Here is a 20616-nt window from a genome sequence, read left to right on the forward strand (position 1 = left end):
TAGTGGGAAGCTTACTCTTTTGTAGTGGTTTCAGTTTTTGCAGATGGGTGTGCGTGCATGCGTGCGTGCATGTGTAAAGATACTTTTACAGCTATGACACCTAAAATAGCTTGGGTATCATGCGTTATCATTCTGTCTAGGTAACAACTTTGCATAATTTATAATTATACAATCTACCGCTAAATATATTCCTCTTCAAAAGGGCCTGATCTTGCCCCACGGCTGTGACAGCACTGATCCGATCTGATGGCAGGATCAGTGCCTTCATGGCTCGCTCCAAATTCTGCATCTGTGGCTAATAAGAAGATTCACCGTCATTGCCAACCCTCTCTAAAAATACAGGCACCACGGACTACTTCACCAGAGCACACGGGAGACGTTTAGCGCAAACGCACATCCTTTCCAAGCTACAACATCATCAGGTACCTGGTGGGATGCTCAGCACAGCGGACACACAAGCGATGGATTGCATACGTTTGCCTGGGCTGATCCCAGGCCGCTTTCTGCAATAGGGAAAAGCCCAAGAGAGAGGCCACTCGGAGCTGAGGCCAGAGCGCCTGCAGGTTTGAAAGGCACTGCGGTAAGGCGGCATCCCGGGCTAGCATAACAGCCATCTCATCAGCGCTGATTCAAGAGGACAGGCGGTGTCCAAAGAAAGCCCCCGTGTTACGCTCGACTCTACTGTGTTGTTGGCAACCCGCTGGATTAGCCTGAAACTAAAGCTGAAACAAGACCTGGGATTAAAGCATTAACAGCACCAGCACGGAGAGCTCGTAAGCCTGTTTGGAGAGGGATTCTCAATGACAAGGAAAAAAGCTGGCATTGGAGGGAAATCTCTCTCTCTCTCTCTCCTTCCTGCCTTCTCCCACCCCAATGCAAGAGCGTCTAGTTGGGGCGAAGCCTATTTCTGCAGAGGGGAGGGAGAGGGTCTCATTTGCACTCACCTTTCATACCACTCCCTTCTTCCTGGAATGTGTTACGAGCAGAAGGCTGATCTTCTAAGTGTTCACTCCCACCACTTCCCGAAGAGGCTACACTGCTTTGTGGAGACAGGGGGGCATGATCGGATGGGACGCACTGGGGTCCTCTAGCTCGTAAGTCCTCATGAGACATCCATCCATGTCCTAGAGGCTGGTTTGGCACATTCATGGGTGGGGTAAGGGACACAGATCGTTTCAAAGGGCTGTGGTGTGTCTGGCCTGAGAGAACTGGAAAAAAAAATAAAATTAAAAAGGTTATTCCCTGCCCCCCCATGCCCTTTGGGAGGCAGTGAAAACCCCCGGCACATCCACGCGCTGTCTCACGGCTGCCCATGCTTCACCGTATCGTGCCCTAATGGCTTCTAGGAAGCAAAATGATGCGGCGTCTCGAACCAAACTGAGATGATGGGATGCAGCCCTAATCGCTGGGTGGGGGGAGAGGGGGAAAGGGCAGAGGCTACCTTCCTAATTTAGCCAAAATATGTTGCAGCAGCACCCACAAAACACAGGTAGCAGGAGGCTGCCGGGTGCTCGGGCTGGGGTTAGCATCTCTCTTGCTACCGAAGTGCAGGGGCTGGTTTAGAGGGAGTACTCTGGGCTGCAGAGCTCAGCGCCGGGACGCAGCAGCGCTTCATCGAGTCCTGCACCCTGCCTCTGACAAGGCCATCCGCAGGGGAGGAAGACGCCACGGTCCCCAGCACGGACAACTGCACAGTAACTTGCCCCTAGACTTTTCTTGCTTCCTCTCTTCAGTAAGCGCTTGGCTCGCGCCCCGAAGCCTGAGTATTCGCATCCCTATTAATGCAACCGTGCATGCTCTCATTAGCCGTGTGAATGCCTAATCCTTAGCGAGTCCTGCTACGCTCTCGGACTCCGTCAGCATCCCATTAGTAACGAGGGCACTGCAGCACCAGAGCCCAGCAGGCGTGCATTAAAGCATATGCTTTTCAGCCCTGCCCAAAAGCAAACACCCAAAGTTCGGCTGAAAGCACACGCGGGAGACACGGAGATGAGTCGGCTTCCCAGGAATCTCTCTCCCTCCCAAAACTTGGTTCCACCGCCCTTCCTGCGTATTTATTTTCCTGACTGCTATTATAATACAACCCAGTTCACTATTTTTTTAATTTTTTTTTAGCAAACAACATTTCCAGGACCGGAGGAAAACAGAACAAAGCACTAACTCCTAGGATTTAGGCTTATTTTGCAGAGGAGTGTTTAAAACAGGGTCTGCATTTATCTTGCTTTGAGGTTAGGCAGCAGGGCAGATGTTCTGGAAGTGTTGGTGAAACTTGGGTTTGGTTGTTTTTTTTTAAATAAATGAGATGTTTCTGGGGAGCGTCGGATTTTGAAGACGTTTTAAATGCAGGTTTTCTTACGGCAGGGTCTGAATTTCAGGCTGCCACGAAAAACTCTCATTTTTCCATACCCTTTTAAATGGACCCTTGGATTGATTTTAGGCACCCGCCAACCAGCCCGTAATCTTCAGGCTGCTGAAAAGAACAATTTGAAGGTGTGAGAGGAGAGGGACATTAAGGAGCCTTGTTTTCTTCGGGTGATGCAAACTAGCTAAATTATCACACCGCTTCATGCGTTTCTTCTAACCTAAATAAACGTGGAATAAAATGGGAATTTAAATAGTCTCTGTTGCAATGCACTGGATGGGGCTGGCTAAGTGTTTGTGCCTGGGAATAACAATGAGGAACAAAACCATCCCCAAGAGCTTAACCAACCCCACCCCGTGCATTGCAATCTTATTCTACCCATCCCTGACTTTTAATGAACTGCTGTAGCTGGTTGGGGGCTAGCCCCTCTTGTTCGCTCTGGCAAATCCCTGCATGCAAACAGGACATAAAAAAGTTCTGGGAACTTCCAGCGGCACAGGAGGAGATGGTCGGACCTCCGAACAGGCTGCTCGGGGGGTGAAACAATGACCTTTCTTAATACTCAAGTGCTAGCAATTAGTCGTATGCGTTCAGGAACGATCATGAGAAGAGGCACAAGCTCCCAAACCCGTCTGGATGTGGACTCAAGGCGGCGTGGCTGACTCTGGGAAACATAGCAGAAGCTCCTTTTATGCATGCATCTATTTTTCAATGAAAGCTCAATATCTGGAGAAAAGAGGGCGTTAAGTTAGGCTGGGAGAGGCTAATGTCCGGAGATGGGCAGGCATCTGATGGCCATCACTTTGGCTGCAAGCTCCACAAGGTGAGATACGGAGAAGATGAACGCGGGAGTGCCTTTTCTCTCGGGGAAGACAATATTGCTTCCGTTTGCATCGGACTAAAGCCGAAATCATTTGGGATGTCTCTGGCCACGCAGAAGTTCCTGGGACCCTGCAGTGGCTCGAGGGGATTGGTAAGGGTCCCCAGCCCGGGGCAGTTTTCTGCTAGTGGACTGCCCCTGGGCCCGGGCAATCAAGAACTCACGCTGGGTGGCAACTGAACCCACTCAGTGAACGTGCTGAGAAACTGGAGGTGCTTCCCGTGAAACATCCCCCGCTCGACGTGCTGGCACTTTGGGCTGAAAGTTGGTCAGAACATTCCCAACCTGCTCTCGCGGGCGGTTCAAATAATCCGAGATTTCTACTGCCAGCTCAGTCTATCGGCAAGGCATTGCATTCCCAAGGGGCAGGAATCCGGGCAGAAAAGGACTAAACAGCGGATGATGTTAAATGAAAAAGGGAGGTGGAAATGAGAAAAAAACTCAGCCCCTTGTCTAAATGTCACAGACAGCTGTATTTAGGAGGCACTTGGTTAATAGCCTGGGAAGCTTGAAAAGCTCATCGTCTTCAGTCCCCTACAACTTGAGGTGCACCCAGGAGGACGGGGTGTCTCCGTCTCTCTCCAGTGGCAAAGACTATTGCGCAGCTGGAATAATTGGCTCTCTCTTGACTAAGAAACGTGTAGAAGTGACTTCCCACCATTTTCCTGTGACTTGAGACAAAATTTGTCAGTGGGGATTTGGTCTTACTTGAAAAGCAATATTAAATATTTAACATTTCCTGATGGTGTGGGGATTTCCCGGCTTGGCTGGGACAAGGTGGTCCAGATGCACAGGGAAAAATAAAGACACTCTCATGGACCCAGAGGAACAGACTTCCACCTTCAGCTTCCTCCGGGCAAAAATGAAGTGTATTTTCTACCTATGGGGACTTTGTACCATCTTTCATTTTCCCTGAGCCTGAGGGAGGGCATGAAAGCTTGCAGAAAAAAGATATATTTTTTTTGCAATCTATTAGTTGGTCTAATAAAAGGTATCACCTCTGAACCGTGAGTTACAGAGTTAGGGAAAAATAAGTAAGAGATATCTTACTTCAAAAGTTAACGACACATTTCAGAACAAAGTCACTGGGAATAGGACCGTGGGATTGTCACAGTCCCTTCTCTTTGTCCTATCGCTGCATAGCATGTTATGGGTACACTTTTACTCTTCACATAGACATAACCTGCACATCTGTCCCATTTTTCCACCCCTGGAAAAGGAATCAACGATTCTACCGGGAAGTTCCCAAAAGCTGGAAACGCTGGGTGAACATTAAGCGGTCGGTGAAGTTACAAAGGCCTCTACCATCCAAGGTGCGCTATCCATGTCGCCAGGACCGACCCTCACCTCTTTGCTCTAAACCTCAGGCTGCGAAGGGGACTTTGCAATGCTGCCTGCTACCCTGGCAGCAAACCTCAAAGGAGGAGGGACCGCCTATTACTGAATGGCGGTAAAGTTCCCACGTTTAGGTGGTGTTAAGAGCCATTTAGTGCCTTTTGCGAAAAAGGGATAATGAACTCCTCCCCATCGCACACAATGGGCCATGGAAGCCTATGTTCTTTGACCCCCTAAAAAATAAGCAATGCCCTCGACAGCTAGACTGACTTGCAGAATAGGCAATAACTGTCTCCATTCAGAAAGCCGTCAGCTGAAGAGCTACTCTGCTAGAAGTCAGCTGCAAGACAGCTCGGACTTCGTGAGACTTTTCAGTGCCTCGTAGAGAATCCAGAAAGACATCCTGGATAAAGGCATGTACTTTGAAAGTACACTTGCAGCTGCCTCTTTTATCACTGTGGTCTCAAGCTGTGAGCTGCAGAGCTCTTTCTTCTCACCTGGAGAATAAAGTGTTTGGAGAAGAATTGCCAGGGACTGAGCAGCTGGAAGAGGAGGCAGGGCACAGGCAGTTCCCTGCCTTACAAAGGGAAGAGCAGAATACCAGCCGGCCTTCAAGCTGTCCTGGCAAAGAAATGCTCCGAAAGACAAGAGCAATGCTTTTTAAATAAAAAAAGCCTGCATCATGAATGACGCTCTCTCTGCAAAGCACAGCCTGCGGTCACTTTGCATCCTGTACGTAGGTCCCTGGGACAGGCTCCCACGGGTGAAACTTGAAGTCACGCAGCGCAACGAGAAAAGAAATGAGAGCTGCTCCTTTCAAGGCTAGGAAAAAACAAAGCCCAATTCCTGGAACGACTCTGACTACGTTCGAAGTTGGTTCAGGTAAGTTCGGAAAAGGGCACTGTCGAGCCGGACGGTCGCATTCTGCCTGAACGTGTCTAGCCCACTCCTGTGACAAGCGGCGGGGGAATTTCAGGCCTATTTTGAAGTGTACCTGTTAATTGTAGCGAAGGCCTCGACGCTTGCAAGAGAGGCTCAAAATACACGCGCACATAAATGAATTAAGGGCAAGCAAGGCAGCGCCGCTGCTCCAAGCAGATGCAAGCCCTGCTACACCAGGTCTGCGTTGATGCGTGCTTGCCCCTACTGCCCCATATGCCCTGGCAGCCTCCCAAGGAGCAAAACAGATGGGTGTAGTGATGGAGAAGGTGGCACCATGAACCAGCTCGGTGGGACTTCAGTGAGACGGGCTACTCCGCTTCCCGCCTGCCTGCTAGGAACCGCTCCAGAAACATGCTTCCCAACTTCTGAAAAGCCTAACTCTACTTTCCCACTCAAGTCAGTGGAAAACCGCCTGCTGATTGCAATGAAGACGGGGGGGCAGGCTGGGGACGGATGCGTATAGTGGCACATCCCACGGCCACAGCCTTTATGAACACTTGCACTCCAAACGTCACTGCGAACCCCACAGAGCACGTGCAAATCTCTTGCTAAGTGTTTCAAATGAGCCTGTTTCTAATTATCAACAGTGTTGCTAGCAAAGGCATTTGCGGCTCATGATTTTGAAAGTGTCCCGTTAAAGCAGTCGCCCTACCTATGAAAGACGTGAGACTCTGCACAATTTTTTGCTGCATCGGGCAAACCATCAAGCTTGCATTGAAAAGAAGCTAAAATCTTCGTCTCCAGGAGGGCAAATTGCCCTAATGTAAATAAATGGCCTGCTGCCTCGTTATAAGTAGTTTGGCAAAATTTAGCGGCAGTAGCAAAGAGCAGAAGCTGGTGCCACTTACTGAGATCTGACCTTCAAATCCTAAATGGGTCTATTTAAGCACTATTAAGTGTGGGTAATTTGCTGGTTAGTAAGTATTTTCTGGTCTAGTTTAATGAGTAATATATAAAATTAGTACACGAACAGGACATGTGGTTGGCCCATGTTTTGCTGCAAAACAAAGGTTGTTGTATCCATTTCCTGAGCTTAACATTTGAACATCACACTACCCCAGCCTATTTGTCCAGACCAGCATGGTATCATTTGCAAGGCTTTTGCGATAATTCTGCATTTCCTGTATTTATACTCAACAGTAAGATTGTAGCCAAAGCTGAATGGGTTTGATTTTTAAATGGTTCAGATACGGATAGACCAGACTGGGCTGTACTTTCCCTCTCACCCACGTAACACAGCAGCCGTGGCCTTCTGCAGGATCCTACCCCATAGCAGCTGATCGTGAGTGGCGGCCAACTTTGCAATGAAGACCTTGTAAAGAAAATCAAGGGGCTGCGTGGCGTGTAGTCTCTCAGGTGCCATGCGCCCTGCAGAACAAACAGCTCTTGGGAAAAGAAACCCGTTCATACTCAACGTCAAGACAATGTTTGCTGTGTCCCCAAGTACTGGCCGTTCACGTCGGGGCGAAGGGGGATGCAGAATTGTACTGACGCGTGCATTTAGGCTAACGAGTAACATTGCAGTTTCACATCCCAGTCCTCCAGGGTGCAGGGCGCCTGCTATGCCAAGCCCTCGGCTCCCTCTGGTCCAAGACGCAGGAGGTGGCAGCTCCGATGGCAGAGACCAGGTTCTTGCTCCCCTCGGCCATTTGCAGACAGCCTCTCTCGGATACTTCTCTCCCAGAGCCATGGTGTGTAACGGAGCGGGGTTTGGAAGAAGCAATCCCTGAGGCCAGACCCTTCTTTTGTAAGTGCTGGTTGACACCAATTATGCATTTCTTTGCAGCCTGCCCTCGAGCCAACACCTTGGGTTCTCCCATAGGAGCTTAGCCTGGTGCTGCTAACAAACTAGGGCCTGCTGCTTCCCTCTTACCCGTCTTCTCTGTGCCCACCGGGCATGCTTTATCCCCCCAGAGCTGCCAGGGAGTGATGGGGAAGACACAGTAGAAATGCAGCTGTCCCCTGTGCTGGCATGAAGGAAGAAGGCTCCTTCGACCCCTCTCCTCCCACCCAGCTTCACCTTTTCCTTTGCAAAGGCTGGTGGCAGCAAATAGAAGGACTGAGATAAATGCTTTGGAGCCATGCTTTCCCTAGTGGCATGGAGAATGAGCACATGCTGCAGAATCTCTTTTGGGTTTCAAGCCGATTTAGATTTCAAAGTAATAGAGACCCATCCTGACAAATGGCTTGGGTGCCTGCTGGTGTGCAGAAGTACCACCTCGGCTGGCTCGGGTCCTCACCGTGCTGTCGGGAGGACAGAAACATGGCTTTGCTCTCCAGGGGTTGCAGAGTACCAGAGAAACTGGTTTCTCGTGGCACTGCCATCGCAGTGGCCAGCCGGGGGCTCGCCTTGCACTTCTGTCCGTGGAAGAAAACCCGCGTGCGGTCTGCGGTGCAGAACTGAGGCCAGATCCTCAGCCGGCATCTCTGCATCCACATTAGATCTCAGCTGAGGATCCAAGTGGATCAATGCTCGATCACAGTCCAGGGGCCGAGGGGCTGGAAGAGGGAAATTCAGAGGCTGACTCTGCAGCTGATCTCTTTCTGGCTCTCAAACAGACTCTGTTCACTTCCAAGATGACTGCAGCCCTTTATCTGCAACTGCTGATGCACGTGGGATATGGGCTGGGCAGGCTGGGGTTTATTTATTCTCTCTCCCTTTTGAAGTAGTGCTGCCTATTTATACACACATTTCAGGAGCTTTTTTCAGTGACAGCACAAATGGTCATGCAGTGGTTTCTTGGAAGTCCACGCTGAGTTTTTCAGCCTGTGGCTCAGAAGCACAAGCAGCACGTCCTGTACTTACAGCTGGGGACTCGGGTCTGGACTCAGCAATGCCCCCGAGGCAGAACATAGTCTTGGGCAAGCTGCTGAGCAGCCTCCTGCCTCAGTTTACCAGCTGTAAACAATCTTAAAATCCAATGAAAACCAATGAGAGCTCAGATGCAGAGGTAGGAAGAGTGATGCCTTGGCTGAGACCAGTGCATCCTACAATGACTTAAGTTAGTCTGCAAATCTGACACACAAAGGGCTGATCCACGGTGCTATCAGGTCCTTTTCTATTGCTCTGGACTGGGTCTCTGCAAGGGCCAAATCAAAGAATCACAGAAAATGAAGGTTGGATATCTCAGGAGGTCACAAGCCCCTATTCCAAGCAGGACCATCCCCACCTATATAACCCCAGCCAAGGCTTTGTCTAGTCTGGACTTAAAAACCTTCAAGGATGGAGATCCCACCACCTCTCTGGGTAACTGGTTCCAGTGCTTTACTACCCTCCTAGTGAGAAAGTTTTTCTTAATAGCCAACCTCAACTTTCCCTGCTGCAGCCTGAGCCCATTGCTCCTTGTCCTGCCATCTGCCCCCACTGAGAACAGTCCAGCTCCATCCTCTGTGCACCCCCCACCTTGCAGGGAGCTGAAGGCTGCTATTAAATCCCCTCTCGGTCTTCTCTTCTCCAGACTAAATCAGCCCAGTTCCCTCAGCCTCTCCTCACAAGTCATGTGCCCCAACCCCTAAACCATTTTTGTCACCCTCCACTGGACTCTCTCCAATGTGTCTACATCCTTTCTGTAGTGGGGGCCCACAACCGGACACAGGACTCCCGATGCGGCCTCCCCAGTGCTGAATAGAGGGGAAGAATCACTGACCTCAATTTGCTGGAAATGTTCCTACCCATGCAGCCCAGGATGCCCTTAGCCTCCCTGGCACCAAGGGCACACTGCTGGCTCATATCCCTCTTATTGCCCAGTCGCCCCCAGCTCCTTTTCTGCAGAGCTGCTGCTTTGCAGCCTGTCCTGGTACATGGGACTGCTCTGTCCTAAGTGCAGGACTTTGCACGTGTCCTTGCTGAACCTCAGGAGATTTCTCTTGGTCCAATCCTCCAGTTTGCCAAGGTCTCTCTGAATACTAATCCCACCCTCCAGCATATCGATTACTCCCCCCCACGTCACAGAGATACAGCATGGACACCTCCGCCTAATTGCTGCAAAGCATGTCACTTCTGTGGCACAGGGTTGGGGTGTTCGGCCTTTAATCCAAGACCCGCTGCCCTCCCCGAGGACACGGTTGTCAGCTTTGCTATGATCCGTCACTGAACCATGCCCTGGCAAGGGCTATTTTCTCCTGTTCTCTAGCTCCGCAGTTAGGATCTAAATACCAACAAAATAGATGGGCACGGCAGGGGTTGGATCCAGACCCATCAGCCGGATGAGTGAGTTGTGTTCTCGATCCACCCCGGCCACGCAGGCAGTATATGCCGTGGGCTGTTTGCAGACCAGACCCCTCCAACAGAGCGGGAATACTGAACAGCTCCTTTTGTCCCTTTGGCAACAACAAAAAAAAACCCCCGAGTTCAAATCAGGCCTTTTCCTCTCCCTGCTGCTACTCGGAGGATTGGAGGTCATCTGTTCCAGGAAGGGGACCCTGTTTGGGGCAAACAAGCTGCTTGCTGCTTTCCCACTGTTTCTCCTACTTTCTCTAGTGAAGATGTCAGAAACAAAAGGCCATGAATCATAGAGTCTGTCTCACTATTGGCCCTTTTCCTGGAGCGGTTCATTCATGCAGCTACCTACACACAAACGAGCACAAAAGCTCAACGCGCAGGAAGCAGATTTTGACAACGCTACATTTTTCCAGCACAGTCTCCCCCAGCCCCGGGAGACTTTTCTTTACAGTTTATTTCCTAGCTTCTCTTGCTGTGATTATAACTTTTTTTTTTGGAGGGGGGTGGGTTTGTAGCACCCAAATAAGCAAACTCTGGCCTCTGAATCCTATGCAACATGTATAGGGGGGAGGAAAGGGGGATGGAGGTACACCCACAATCCTAAACCCCAAGGATTATTCTGGAGCTGTGTGCATTTAGAGGAAAACGCATCTGCAAGCAGAGCACTGTATGGAGTTAAAACCAGGAAGAAACACTGGTTGCTAAAAAGCTTTCTGAGAAAAGTTTAAAACAAAAAAGGCATCCTTCAATGATGCCAGGGTTAACACACAGTCGCCCATTCAAGATGGGGACAGTAACCAGATGAAGGCCATCACAATAGCCTGCTTGTTACCAGCGCTGCTGGTCTTTTCAGCATCCACTGAAGTTGGTGGGAGTCTTTTCAGTGACTTCCGCGGGTTTGGAGCAGGCCTTTCCCGGATCAGCCAAGGAGTAAATGCCGCGTTCAACTGATTGCTGTGCATTCATTTAGGTTACGGTGCTACCCAGAGGTCCCTTTGGCAATTGAGACCCCCCTCCCCTCCATGCTCAGCATGGTACAAACACACACACCGGCTCTGCCCGTTTCTGTTGCATCCGTGCGGCTGGGAAAACTCTGCGCCCCAGCTGCTGCCGAGGATGTGGACTCCCCTAGCCTGGGCTTGGTAAACCAAAAGCATCCATCTCTAGAGAAGGGCTCAGTGAAGCTGCCAAATGCAAAGCCCTTGCAGCAAACTATTCTGGTCCATCAGGGCCCTTGCCCTGCACCCCTCACCTGAGCGCTGGCCACCGTGCATGAAGCAATATGATTACACTCCGTTTTCAATCCAGACAGTTGTTTAATGTGTGGGATAAAAAGGCAGTCAAGTCTCACAGTGAAATCCAAGCCCTGCGGGAGTTGATAGCAGGACTCCCATTGGGTTCAAACTGGCCAGGAGAGCGCTCTCAGCCTGCCAGGACCCAGTTTTACGGGAGTTTTGCAAGAGGGCCCTGGGTAAACACAGGCTTTGAAAATCTGGCAACTTCCATATACTAATTCCACCCAAAATACAGGTCCCTGTGGAGCCCCAGTTCACCAGTGCAAACCTTTCATGGCTGGCCTAAACTCAGGAATTTTGCAGAATTCACCACTTCTGAGCTGGCTCCTGGGGCAGGTTCGTCCTCGCTTCCTGACCGAGCTCTCCTCAATGAACCATCGGGACTCAGGAAACCTCTTCTTGCAGAGGAAGGAATCTCTAGGGACCATAAATCCTATCCCAGGCCTCTTCCCCCGGTTTCAAGCAGCATCAGAAATACCAAGGAGTTGCAACTTCCTTGGCAGGCTCTATGCAAAAAACCCATTTCTGAACCACTTCTTCTGGCTTGGACTTCTTTTGCTTTGTCTTCCCTTGCAGCTATTACTACAAAACCTCCAAAGTGACTTAGGGCTTGTCTAGGAGGAAACTGCACTGATATAACTTCAGGCATGAATTTATACAGATCAGTATAACCTGGTACAAAAGGATTAATGGATCATAGAATCATATTAGGGTTGGAAGGATCTCAGGAGGTCACACCTAGTCCAACCCCCTACTCCAAGCAGAACCGGCCCCAGCTACATCATCCCAGCCAAGGCTTTGTCTAGTTGCGTCTATAAAACCTCCAAGGGTGGAGATCCCACCACCTCTCTGGGTAACCTGTTTTGGTGCGTTACTACTCTTCTGGTGAGAAAGTTTTCCTAATATCCAACCTCAACGTCCCTTGCTGCAACATGAGCCCATTGCTCCTTGCTCTGTCGTCTGCCCCCACTGAGACCAGTCCAGCTCCATCCTCTTTGCAACCACCGTCCTCTGACTTCATCCCACAAGTGGCTTATTTTGGTTGACCTTAGCTTGACTACAAACTGAATTAACCAAATCCAAATAAGTCACCCATACTGGAATAAGCGTATACAGCTTTTTACTTCAATTTAATCGTACCGGTTGTTCAAGTTTCACCAGTGCAATCAAATCCTTGCTCTCCTTATTCTTCATGAGCCGTATATTCAAATGGACATAGGCACTGCAAGATGCAACAGGATTTGCAAAAGTCCCCCAAAGTGCCTACCTCCCATCAAGACTGGTAGGATGAAGGTGACTGAATTCGGCACCTTTGAAAAGTCCACCAGGTCCCTACCAGTGGCATTTTGATGTCTAAATACAGAAATCTGGCTACACCGGCTCCAAGTCACCTTGTTCCAGTATCAATTTCCCAGCCAACAAGAATTGGCTTGGTGCGTCACACATTAAACTTGTTGTAAGCCCAGAGAAAGCTGGCAGCATCCTAAGTGACAAAGTCTAGTCTGTGCTTCCTTTTCCTCTGCAGAAACTTCTCAATCAAGCTGCCTTTTCCTGCCATGCCATGCCATGCCATGCCATGCCATGCCATGCCATGCCATGCCATGCCATGCCATGCCATGCCATGCCAACGCTTTGGGAATCATGACCCGAGGGGAGGAGCTTCTGGTCCAAACGTGGAGCTGGCACAAAGCAGCAGAGGTCCAGTGGAGACAAGGCAGCTGGGCCAATCTGCAGCAGCTGAAGATCTGGCCACTGGTTTCAAAGACACTTTGCAGACTAGCGGTGATGCCCCATTGAATCCCAGCCTGCGGCACAGGGGAAGACGGAGGAAAGGAGCTTATGCATTTTTGTGTATTTTTAGATGCGCTCATTAATCATTGTCTGGAGATGGCTCATTACATTTTCAGGCACTGGGAAAATGCTCCCTTGCTGGACCACGGGCAGCACCGGTCTCTGTAACAGAACATATTTGAGGTGGAAAGACCCTCCAACAACATGGCCAGGCCTGGTGAGGACACAGATGTCTTCCCATGCACAGCACGGTCCCACTTTTGGCAAACTCAGTCATGGGGAGGGAGGAGGTGGGCTGCTTCCCAATAGCACATTGGGACAAATAAGAAACTGCCAGAGTCGTTCTAGAAAAGCACGTGGAAAGGTGCAAGCAAAACCCCCTCAGGTATGTCCAGGTGTCTATTCCCCCTGGGACCCGAGACCCACAGGCTATAGTCTAGGTTTCACCTAGACTACAGCCATCACTACAGACATGCAGACATCACTATAAATATGCAGTCTAGGTTTCACCTAGACTACAGCCACCACTACAGACACGCAGACGTCACTATAGATATGCAGTCTAGGTGAAACCACCACTATAGACATGTGGACATCACTATAGACATGAAGTCTAGGTGATGCCTAGACTACAGCCACCACTATAGACACGTGGACGTCTGTAGTCCGACTTAAAATGGGCTCCTGTCTGAATTAACGAACCCTCATTGTATGAGGATTAAAGTTACTGCAGACTAGGGCAGCCTCTAATTTAAACTGTATTAATTAACATGTATATACAGCACTGCTTTTAGGAAAAACAGTCCTTAGGGACTCGGCAGATAAGCATCACAAATATCAGTCCCCTCCACAAATATCAGTCCCCTCGAGGGAAACTCAACTGGGGTTTTGCAATACAACAGAGGCTATCAGGCACAAAGTAACACCTTTACAAAGTCAAATGTGCTCACAACACCTCACTGTGACTATCAGTACCCTGACTAAGCCTCCAGCCCTGCCCAAGCACAGGGGCTACTGACCTGTGCAGAAGGGGGCAACCCCCCTTGCCCTCCACACAGGACGCACTGGCTGAGATGGTCATCGACACTCAGGTCAATCCCACCCATTGCCCCTTCTGAAACAGCACTTCAGATAATTGTCAGTAGGTTTGCAACAATGTAGCAGTGCTTAAACAGGCTAATTATCACATCCTAATTACTTCCAACTACAGGCACATAAGCCCATACAGAGGCAGCAAATTGAGTCTGTTAAGGGGTTGATGGTCAAGCTGGTCTATTCACCCTTAATTCAAATTGAAAATGGATTCGAACTGCGTGATGTGAATCAGTTAACACGTTTTAGAAAATGCTGAGCATGTCTACAAATGCTCAAGCAGCAATTAAAATGCATCGGGGAATAGCAACACACTGCTCCCATCACTCCCTCCCCATCTCCGCCACAACATCCTGGCTGCCTGAATGGAGGGAGGAGGATTCAGGTAGCCTCAAACCCTACAAAGCCACCCTGAGGCACCACCAAAGGGCAATGCTTATGGGTGCCCTTTGCCATCACCCTCCGGCAGTGGCCAAGACAGGGCTGGAGGCTCTTTGTGTTACTTTCCTGTTGTGGCTCTTTTGAATTTGGGGTTGATGTCATTTACTTAGACTTCAGGAAGGCCTTCGATCTGGTATCCCACCCCATACTGGTGAACAAGTTAAGAGGCTGTGACGTGGATGACTGCACAGTCCGGTGGGTGGCAAATTGGCTAGAGGGTCGCACCCAGAGAGTCATGGTGGATGGGTCGGTCTCGACCTGGAAGGGTGTGGGCAGTGGGGTCCCGCAGGGCTCGGTCCTTGGACCGATACTCTTTAATGTCTTCATCAGCGACTTGGACGAGGGAGTGAAGTGTACTCTGTCCGAGTTTGCAGATGACACAAAGCTATGGGGAGAAGTGGACACGCCGGAGGGCAGGGAACAGCTGCAGGCAGACCTGGATAGGTTGCACAAGTGAGCAGAAAACAACAGGATGCAGTTCAACAAGGAGAAATGCAAAGTGCTGCACCTAGGAAGGAAAAATGTCCAGCACACCTACAGCCTAGGGAATGACCTGCTGGGTGGCACAGAGGTGGAAAGGGATCTCGGAGTCCTAGTGGACTCCAAGATGAACATGAGCCGGCAGTGTGACGAAGCCATCAGAAAAGCCAATGGCACTTTATCGTGTATCAGCAGATGCATGACGAATAGGTCCAAGGAGGTGATACTTCCCCTCTATCGGGCGCTGGTCAGACCGCAGTTGGAGTACTGCGTGCGATACTGGGCGCCGCACTTCAAGAGGGATGCGGATAACCTGGAGAGGGTCAAGAGAAGGGCCACTCATATGGTTAAGGGCTTGCAGACCAAGCCCTACGAGGAGAGACTAGAGAAACTGGACCTTTTCAGCCTCCGCAAGAGAAGGTTGAGAGGCGACCTTGTGGCCGCCTATAAGTTCATCACGGGGGCACAGAAGGGAATTGGTGAGGTTTTATTCACCAAGGCGCCCCCGGGGGTTACAAGAAATAATGGCCACAAGCTAGCAGAGAGCAGATTTAGACTGGACATTAGGAAGAACTTCTTCACAGTTCGAGTGGCCAGGGTCTGGAACGGGCTCCCAAGGGAGGTGGTGCTCTCCCCTACCCTGGGGGTCTTCAAGAGGAGGTTAGATAGGCATCTGGCTGGGGTCATCTAGACCCAGCACTCTTTCCTGCTTATGCAGGGGGTCGGACTTGATGATCTATTGAGGTCCCTTCCGACCCTAACATCTATGAATCTATGAATTTGGGGCTGGGGGCATGAGTGAGAAGTGTTTTTTAGGGGGGTGGTGATAGCCGCAGCCCCTGGGGGGAGCATGGGGTGGGATCGCTGCTGGGCGAGGCGGAGCGGTGGGGTACCTGGATGTGAGTAGCAGCAGGGAAGGGTGGCTGGGATTGGCAGGAAGGGCTGCTTGTTCGGGGGGCCGGGCAGGGATGTGGTGCTTGGAGGAGCGGGGCTGGAGCTCTTGGGTGCCAGGGTGTTGCTTAGGGAATCCCCCGTGCTTGGTTATCGTAAGCCCTTTCAGCTAATGAGATGCACATCTAATGAATAAATACATCCATAGGAATGAGCTGGGGGGGGTGGGAAAAGCAGGCTTACAGTCATGGCACTCGACCAGCCAGGAGACGCGATGCAGGAAATACGGTGGTTTCAGAGACTCGCTGCCTTTGCGACACGACGCGCCGCAGTGCTCCATGCTCGGCTGCTGCTGCTTTCCTTCTCTTGCTTCACACCTCGTGCTCTCAAAAACACCTCTCTCCTTCCCTTTTCCAGGCACCCTAGGCCCCATCCCAAGCCCACCGGTTTATGCTCCGGCCCCAGTGATGCTATCCCCCCGATTCCCTCACCTCCGAAGCATTGCTGGATACCTTTTGCTTCAAAGGGGGCTTTAAAAAGGCCATCAAAATACGCAAGCCAGGCAGAGGGGGAAGACCTCTTTGGCTCCTGAGGCAGTCACACGGCTAAGGCAAGCTACAACCCTGCCCTAAGAGAATGGCAAAGATAGTTAGCTAATGCAGCATACTTCAATTTAGCCGAAAAGCTGATGGACTGCACATGTTGTCCCCAGCAGTGGCACAAATGGCAATGGCTGGCAATGTTTGCTGACAAACTCGACCCGGCAGCTCGGGAGCACCAGCCCTGCTGTCATACGTATTCCAACGTACGGCACAACCTTTCCCCAGCATCACCCAAACCCCAGCCCAACAGCCGAGAGCTGACAAGGGTCAAAAATCCGCCCTCTGTTTTTTGGGGAGGATTCCCCCTCCCCCCTTTAGCAATCCACATTTCCTTGCATTAGGGATCGACACACACAGCGCTCTGCAGTCTAACAAAACAGAAATGCTCTGATGATATGGCTTTGTAAATGGGAAAGGCTGCAGTTGCAAGAGAAACGTCGAACACAGCTAGCCAGCAGCATCCAACAGAAATAACACAACGAACTGAAGGCAGACCGTCCAACTTCACGGCTGCCAAAAATAAGCCATTGATTACTGTGCATTTGATCCATTTGCATTCAGACAGCCCTGCTTTGGAGCTGGGAGAGAATCAAAAGTCTTAACAGGGCTGGGAAGAAAACCTCCTTCTTGCACTCTCCTCGCCACGCTGATAGGAAGCATGTCACGGAGCAGATGGTGCTTATCTATAATCACTAGACCTATTATCCCAGCCTCCTTTAGCAATTTGAGGGATGTGATATCAGCAAGCGGAACAGCAAACATTTTGCCCCCAAAATATCCAAAAAAGCTATAATTATGGGAGCTATTAAAAGACTTTTCAAATGAAGCAAAATAACTATTTTGTGCGCGGCTCCCGTAAACCGTAAGTCAGAGGTTAATTAAATGTTAGCATGATACTGAATCAGTGTAACGCAGCCAGCCAAATGTTTGTGACAGGCAGCGTTTTGCAAATAAAGGGAGAGAGGCCGGATTCAGCTCAGATAAAATAGGAACCTGTCCAGCCCATTTCTATCCGAGGTTCAGCCACTGGTTGAGATTTCCCTAGGGCAATTTCTATCTCGATTTTATCCATGGATGCATCTTTTTTCAGGAGGGGGAAAAAAAATTATATTTGAAATGTTTGGACCCTTGTAAGAGTCTCACATTTCCCTGGCTTTGTGCATCAATCCATGAGTGTGCACGTGTGCTTGTGTGTGTGCACCTGTGGGCTGGCAGAGAGAAAAGACCCTCCCATGGGGGTTTCTGGCCAGACACATCAGGAGCTGCTGGCAATGTCCCTGCAAGCCCAGGTCTCACGCTGCCAAGGAACAATTTGGGGATGGGAAAGGGATGTCTCCAAGGACCAGGGTGCCCAGCTGCTGCACCCGTGTGCAACGTGTATTCGGGAGTCTCTGCTCCCGTGCACCCCCATTCAGCAGCCAGGGCTAATCTGCCCTCTGCCCCTGCTCCCCCATCCCCATTCCCTGAGGATGTCAGACCCCCCAGTGGGTCTCTCCCAAGAAAAGCTGGGAAATCAGAGCCAAGGCACAGGAGAGGAAGGTTGGTTTATCACCCCTCGGCTATTCTCTAGGTACGGTTAAGTAGTTTGAAACAGCTCATTTCCAATGTCCACTCCAGGCAGGCTGCTTGAGATAAATGGATCCTATTCCCCGTCCGGCCCAAAAGCTTGAGGGAAGAAGGGGACCTTGTGCCATGAGTCCTGGCTCTTGGTGCCAACAAAGGGAGAGGCTCTCCATAGCTCAGGGTGTCCCACTGAGAAACCACTTGCTGCCACTTTCCAACTACCCACGGGGGAGTGGGGGTGCCCCAGCTCTCGGACAACCAGGACTCAGCTGCACCAGGGCTTGCAGACAAAGCCCACAACCTGACATTGCATTGCAAGGCAAGCCAGAAGTCAGCACCGGCTGGGAAATAATGCACTTCTTACAGCTGGCTCCACTTAGGAAGGGTGCCAATGCTTTGTACGGTAGCAAACCCCCCCCGGTTTTTTTCCTTTTTTTTGTTGTATTTTAAAATGCATTCCCTCCCCTTCCCCAAACATTTCTGACTTTTATCTCCCTCTCTTTTCCCTATAGATAAGTATAAGTAAGCTAAGATGCAGGATAAGCTTTAAACATTTTTATTTTGGTAGCAAGTTTTTGGTTCTGGATATCCACCGTTTTATATTGTATTATTATCATTTTTGTATTGATTTTCACTGTTGTATATTGTATTATTATCATTTTTGTATTGATTTTTATTGTTTCATATGGATGCTGTATGGTTTAGGCCTGTGTTTGTAAGTGAACTAAAGTCATGTCAAGTTTCCATTTTTTTATGTCAAGTCTCCATCTTGTGTCCTCTGCCCGGGCATCCCATGTTGCACCTGTATGAGTCACATACCCCTCCCATGTAAACTGGTTGCCCGATGAATGAGTGTGATTGGGAATGACTGAAATGCAATGGTAGCAGGCCTCTACTGAACGGCCTGTAACGACTGGGCCATCACCTCGCATTGATTCACCCAGGAACCACGCACCTCACCCACGAACAGAGACAAGACCAGCATCTGAAAGGCAAAGGACCCTGCAAAACCAGCAACTCCCACCATTACAGACACCCGAAACTGCACGTCCCTGCATGCAGCACACATGCTCAGTACGCCAGGGGCTGACCCCTGCCTGGGCATGCCTCCTGTCACTAGGGTCACACACGGTCTGCCCCTATAACAAGGGGCAGTGAAGACAGACCCAGTGGGACACCCTCTCCATCTGGACCAGCACCACGCCACACCGCCGATCCACCCAGAGGCCCTGCCGGCGACCCCCCTCTGGACAACACCTACTGGACAAGGACCCCGTCCAGCCTGGATAGGTAGATACTACCTGCACACCTCCTCCTACAACTTGGACTCTCTCCCTCTCTGTCTCTCCTCCGGGACTTCAGTGGACTTCAGCCCCTGCACCAAGTCTCTTTAACCTCTGCTGCCAGCGTGTTGCATGCGTGCGTGCGTGTGTGCACGCAAGGGAACCAATCTGGCATTGTGTCACCATCTCCCCTGTTCAATAAAACCACTGTCATTTGCAACCCCGAGTTGGGTCGTGTTTTACTGAATCCCAGTCCCTTCCCTGTCTTAAATTCCAGCCTTGCTCTCTCTCTCTCTCCCCCTCAGCTCCAGTCCCCTCCTCTGCTGGTTACCTGATCTCCCCCCGAGTCCATCTCCCCTTTTCTGCCACCCTTCAGCCTCTCCTTGCTTTCCGGCTGTCCCTGCTGCTTTTCCTGTGATTTTCTGCTGTCCCGCTCTCTGTTTTCAGGCCCGCCCCCCTTCTGTAATCCTCCCCGCCCCCTCCTGCAGCTTCCCAGCTCCACTTAGCTGTCTCTCCAGCAGCTGCAGCCTTGCTCCAGCTTCCAGCACCTACTACTTCTCTAGCTGCCCCGGAGCCATCCTCTGGCTCCCCCACACCCAGAGCCCCTCTTTAGCGCACACACTTTCCCTTAGTCCCATTTTTCCCTCTCCCCATCTACCTTTTCAGCTCCCCCGCAGCTCTGGCTCCAGTCCCAGCCTCTGTGCCTGCAAGCCTCCCTGTTCTGCAGGCTTTGGGCGTTGTCTTTTAATCAATTAAGATCACTTAACCTCCCCCAGCCTCAGTTCTTCAGCCCAGGCCCCTCTAGTCTGCCGGTTGTAATCCCAGTCCTGGTGACTTTCATTTCCAGTAACTTTAACTCTCTACACTTCTACTTTCTTACCTTAACCTTTCCCCAGGTATCCCAAGTACACCAAGCACATGCATACATACACATCACAACACCCAACTTAGGAACTCACCTGTGTGTATGTATAGGTGGGTGGTATGTGTGTGAATTAGTGAATACACACACACACACACACACACACAGATAGATAGATATCATTGTGTGTGTGTGGTATATGAATTAGTAATCCACGTATGTGTATTGGATGTGCAAGTGTTGGTAACTGGTACCTGATTCTGTCTAAACGTGGTGTGTGTAGCGTGTATGTGCTTGAATTGGTGATAAGTATGCATGTCTCAAGGCTGGTTTGGATGTGTATGTGCTTGAGCTGGTAGCGTGTGCGTGTATGCACCTAATTGATTTGTGTGTGTTTGTATATGTGCAATTGTGTCTCACCCTCCTGTCTAACAGTGCAATATTGAGATCCCGAGAGTTGGCCTGACCCCCCAGGGCAACAGCACTACAGGCAGCTCTCGAGTGGAGGTCACGGCATGCAGAGCACATGGAAGGGGTGAGATGAGCACGAAACTGTCCCTGGCTGTGTTTCCTAA

General features: G+C 50.4%; 1 protein-coding gene across 2 annotated transcripts in view; it reads right to left on the minus strand.

The window, feature by feature from the left end:
• SAMD4A (sterile alpha motif domain containing 4A) overlaps window positions 1-20616 on the minus strand; it is a 171190-nt gene that overhangs the window by 42704 nt on the left and 107870 nt on the right. The window contains exon 4 of one of the 2 annotated variants that reach the window (XM_006269683.4): window positions 945-1208. The exons of the other annotated variant lie outside the window; for it this stretch is intronic. Coding sequence (XP_006269745.1) covers window positions 945-1208 — 264 coding nt within the window. The remainder of the gene's footprint in view (window positions 1-944; window positions 1209-20616) is intronic. 2 annotated transcript variants of the gene reach the window in all.

The sequence above is a fragment of the Alligator mississippiensis genome, chromosome 2 (assembly GCF_030867095.1).
Source record: "Alligator mississippiensis isolate rAllMis1 chromosome 2, rAllMis1, whole genome shotgun sequence".
In the NCBI taxonomy this organism is placed as follows: domain Eukaryota; kingdom Metazoa; phylum Chordata; order Crocodylia; family Alligatoridae; genus Alligator; species Alligator mississippiensis.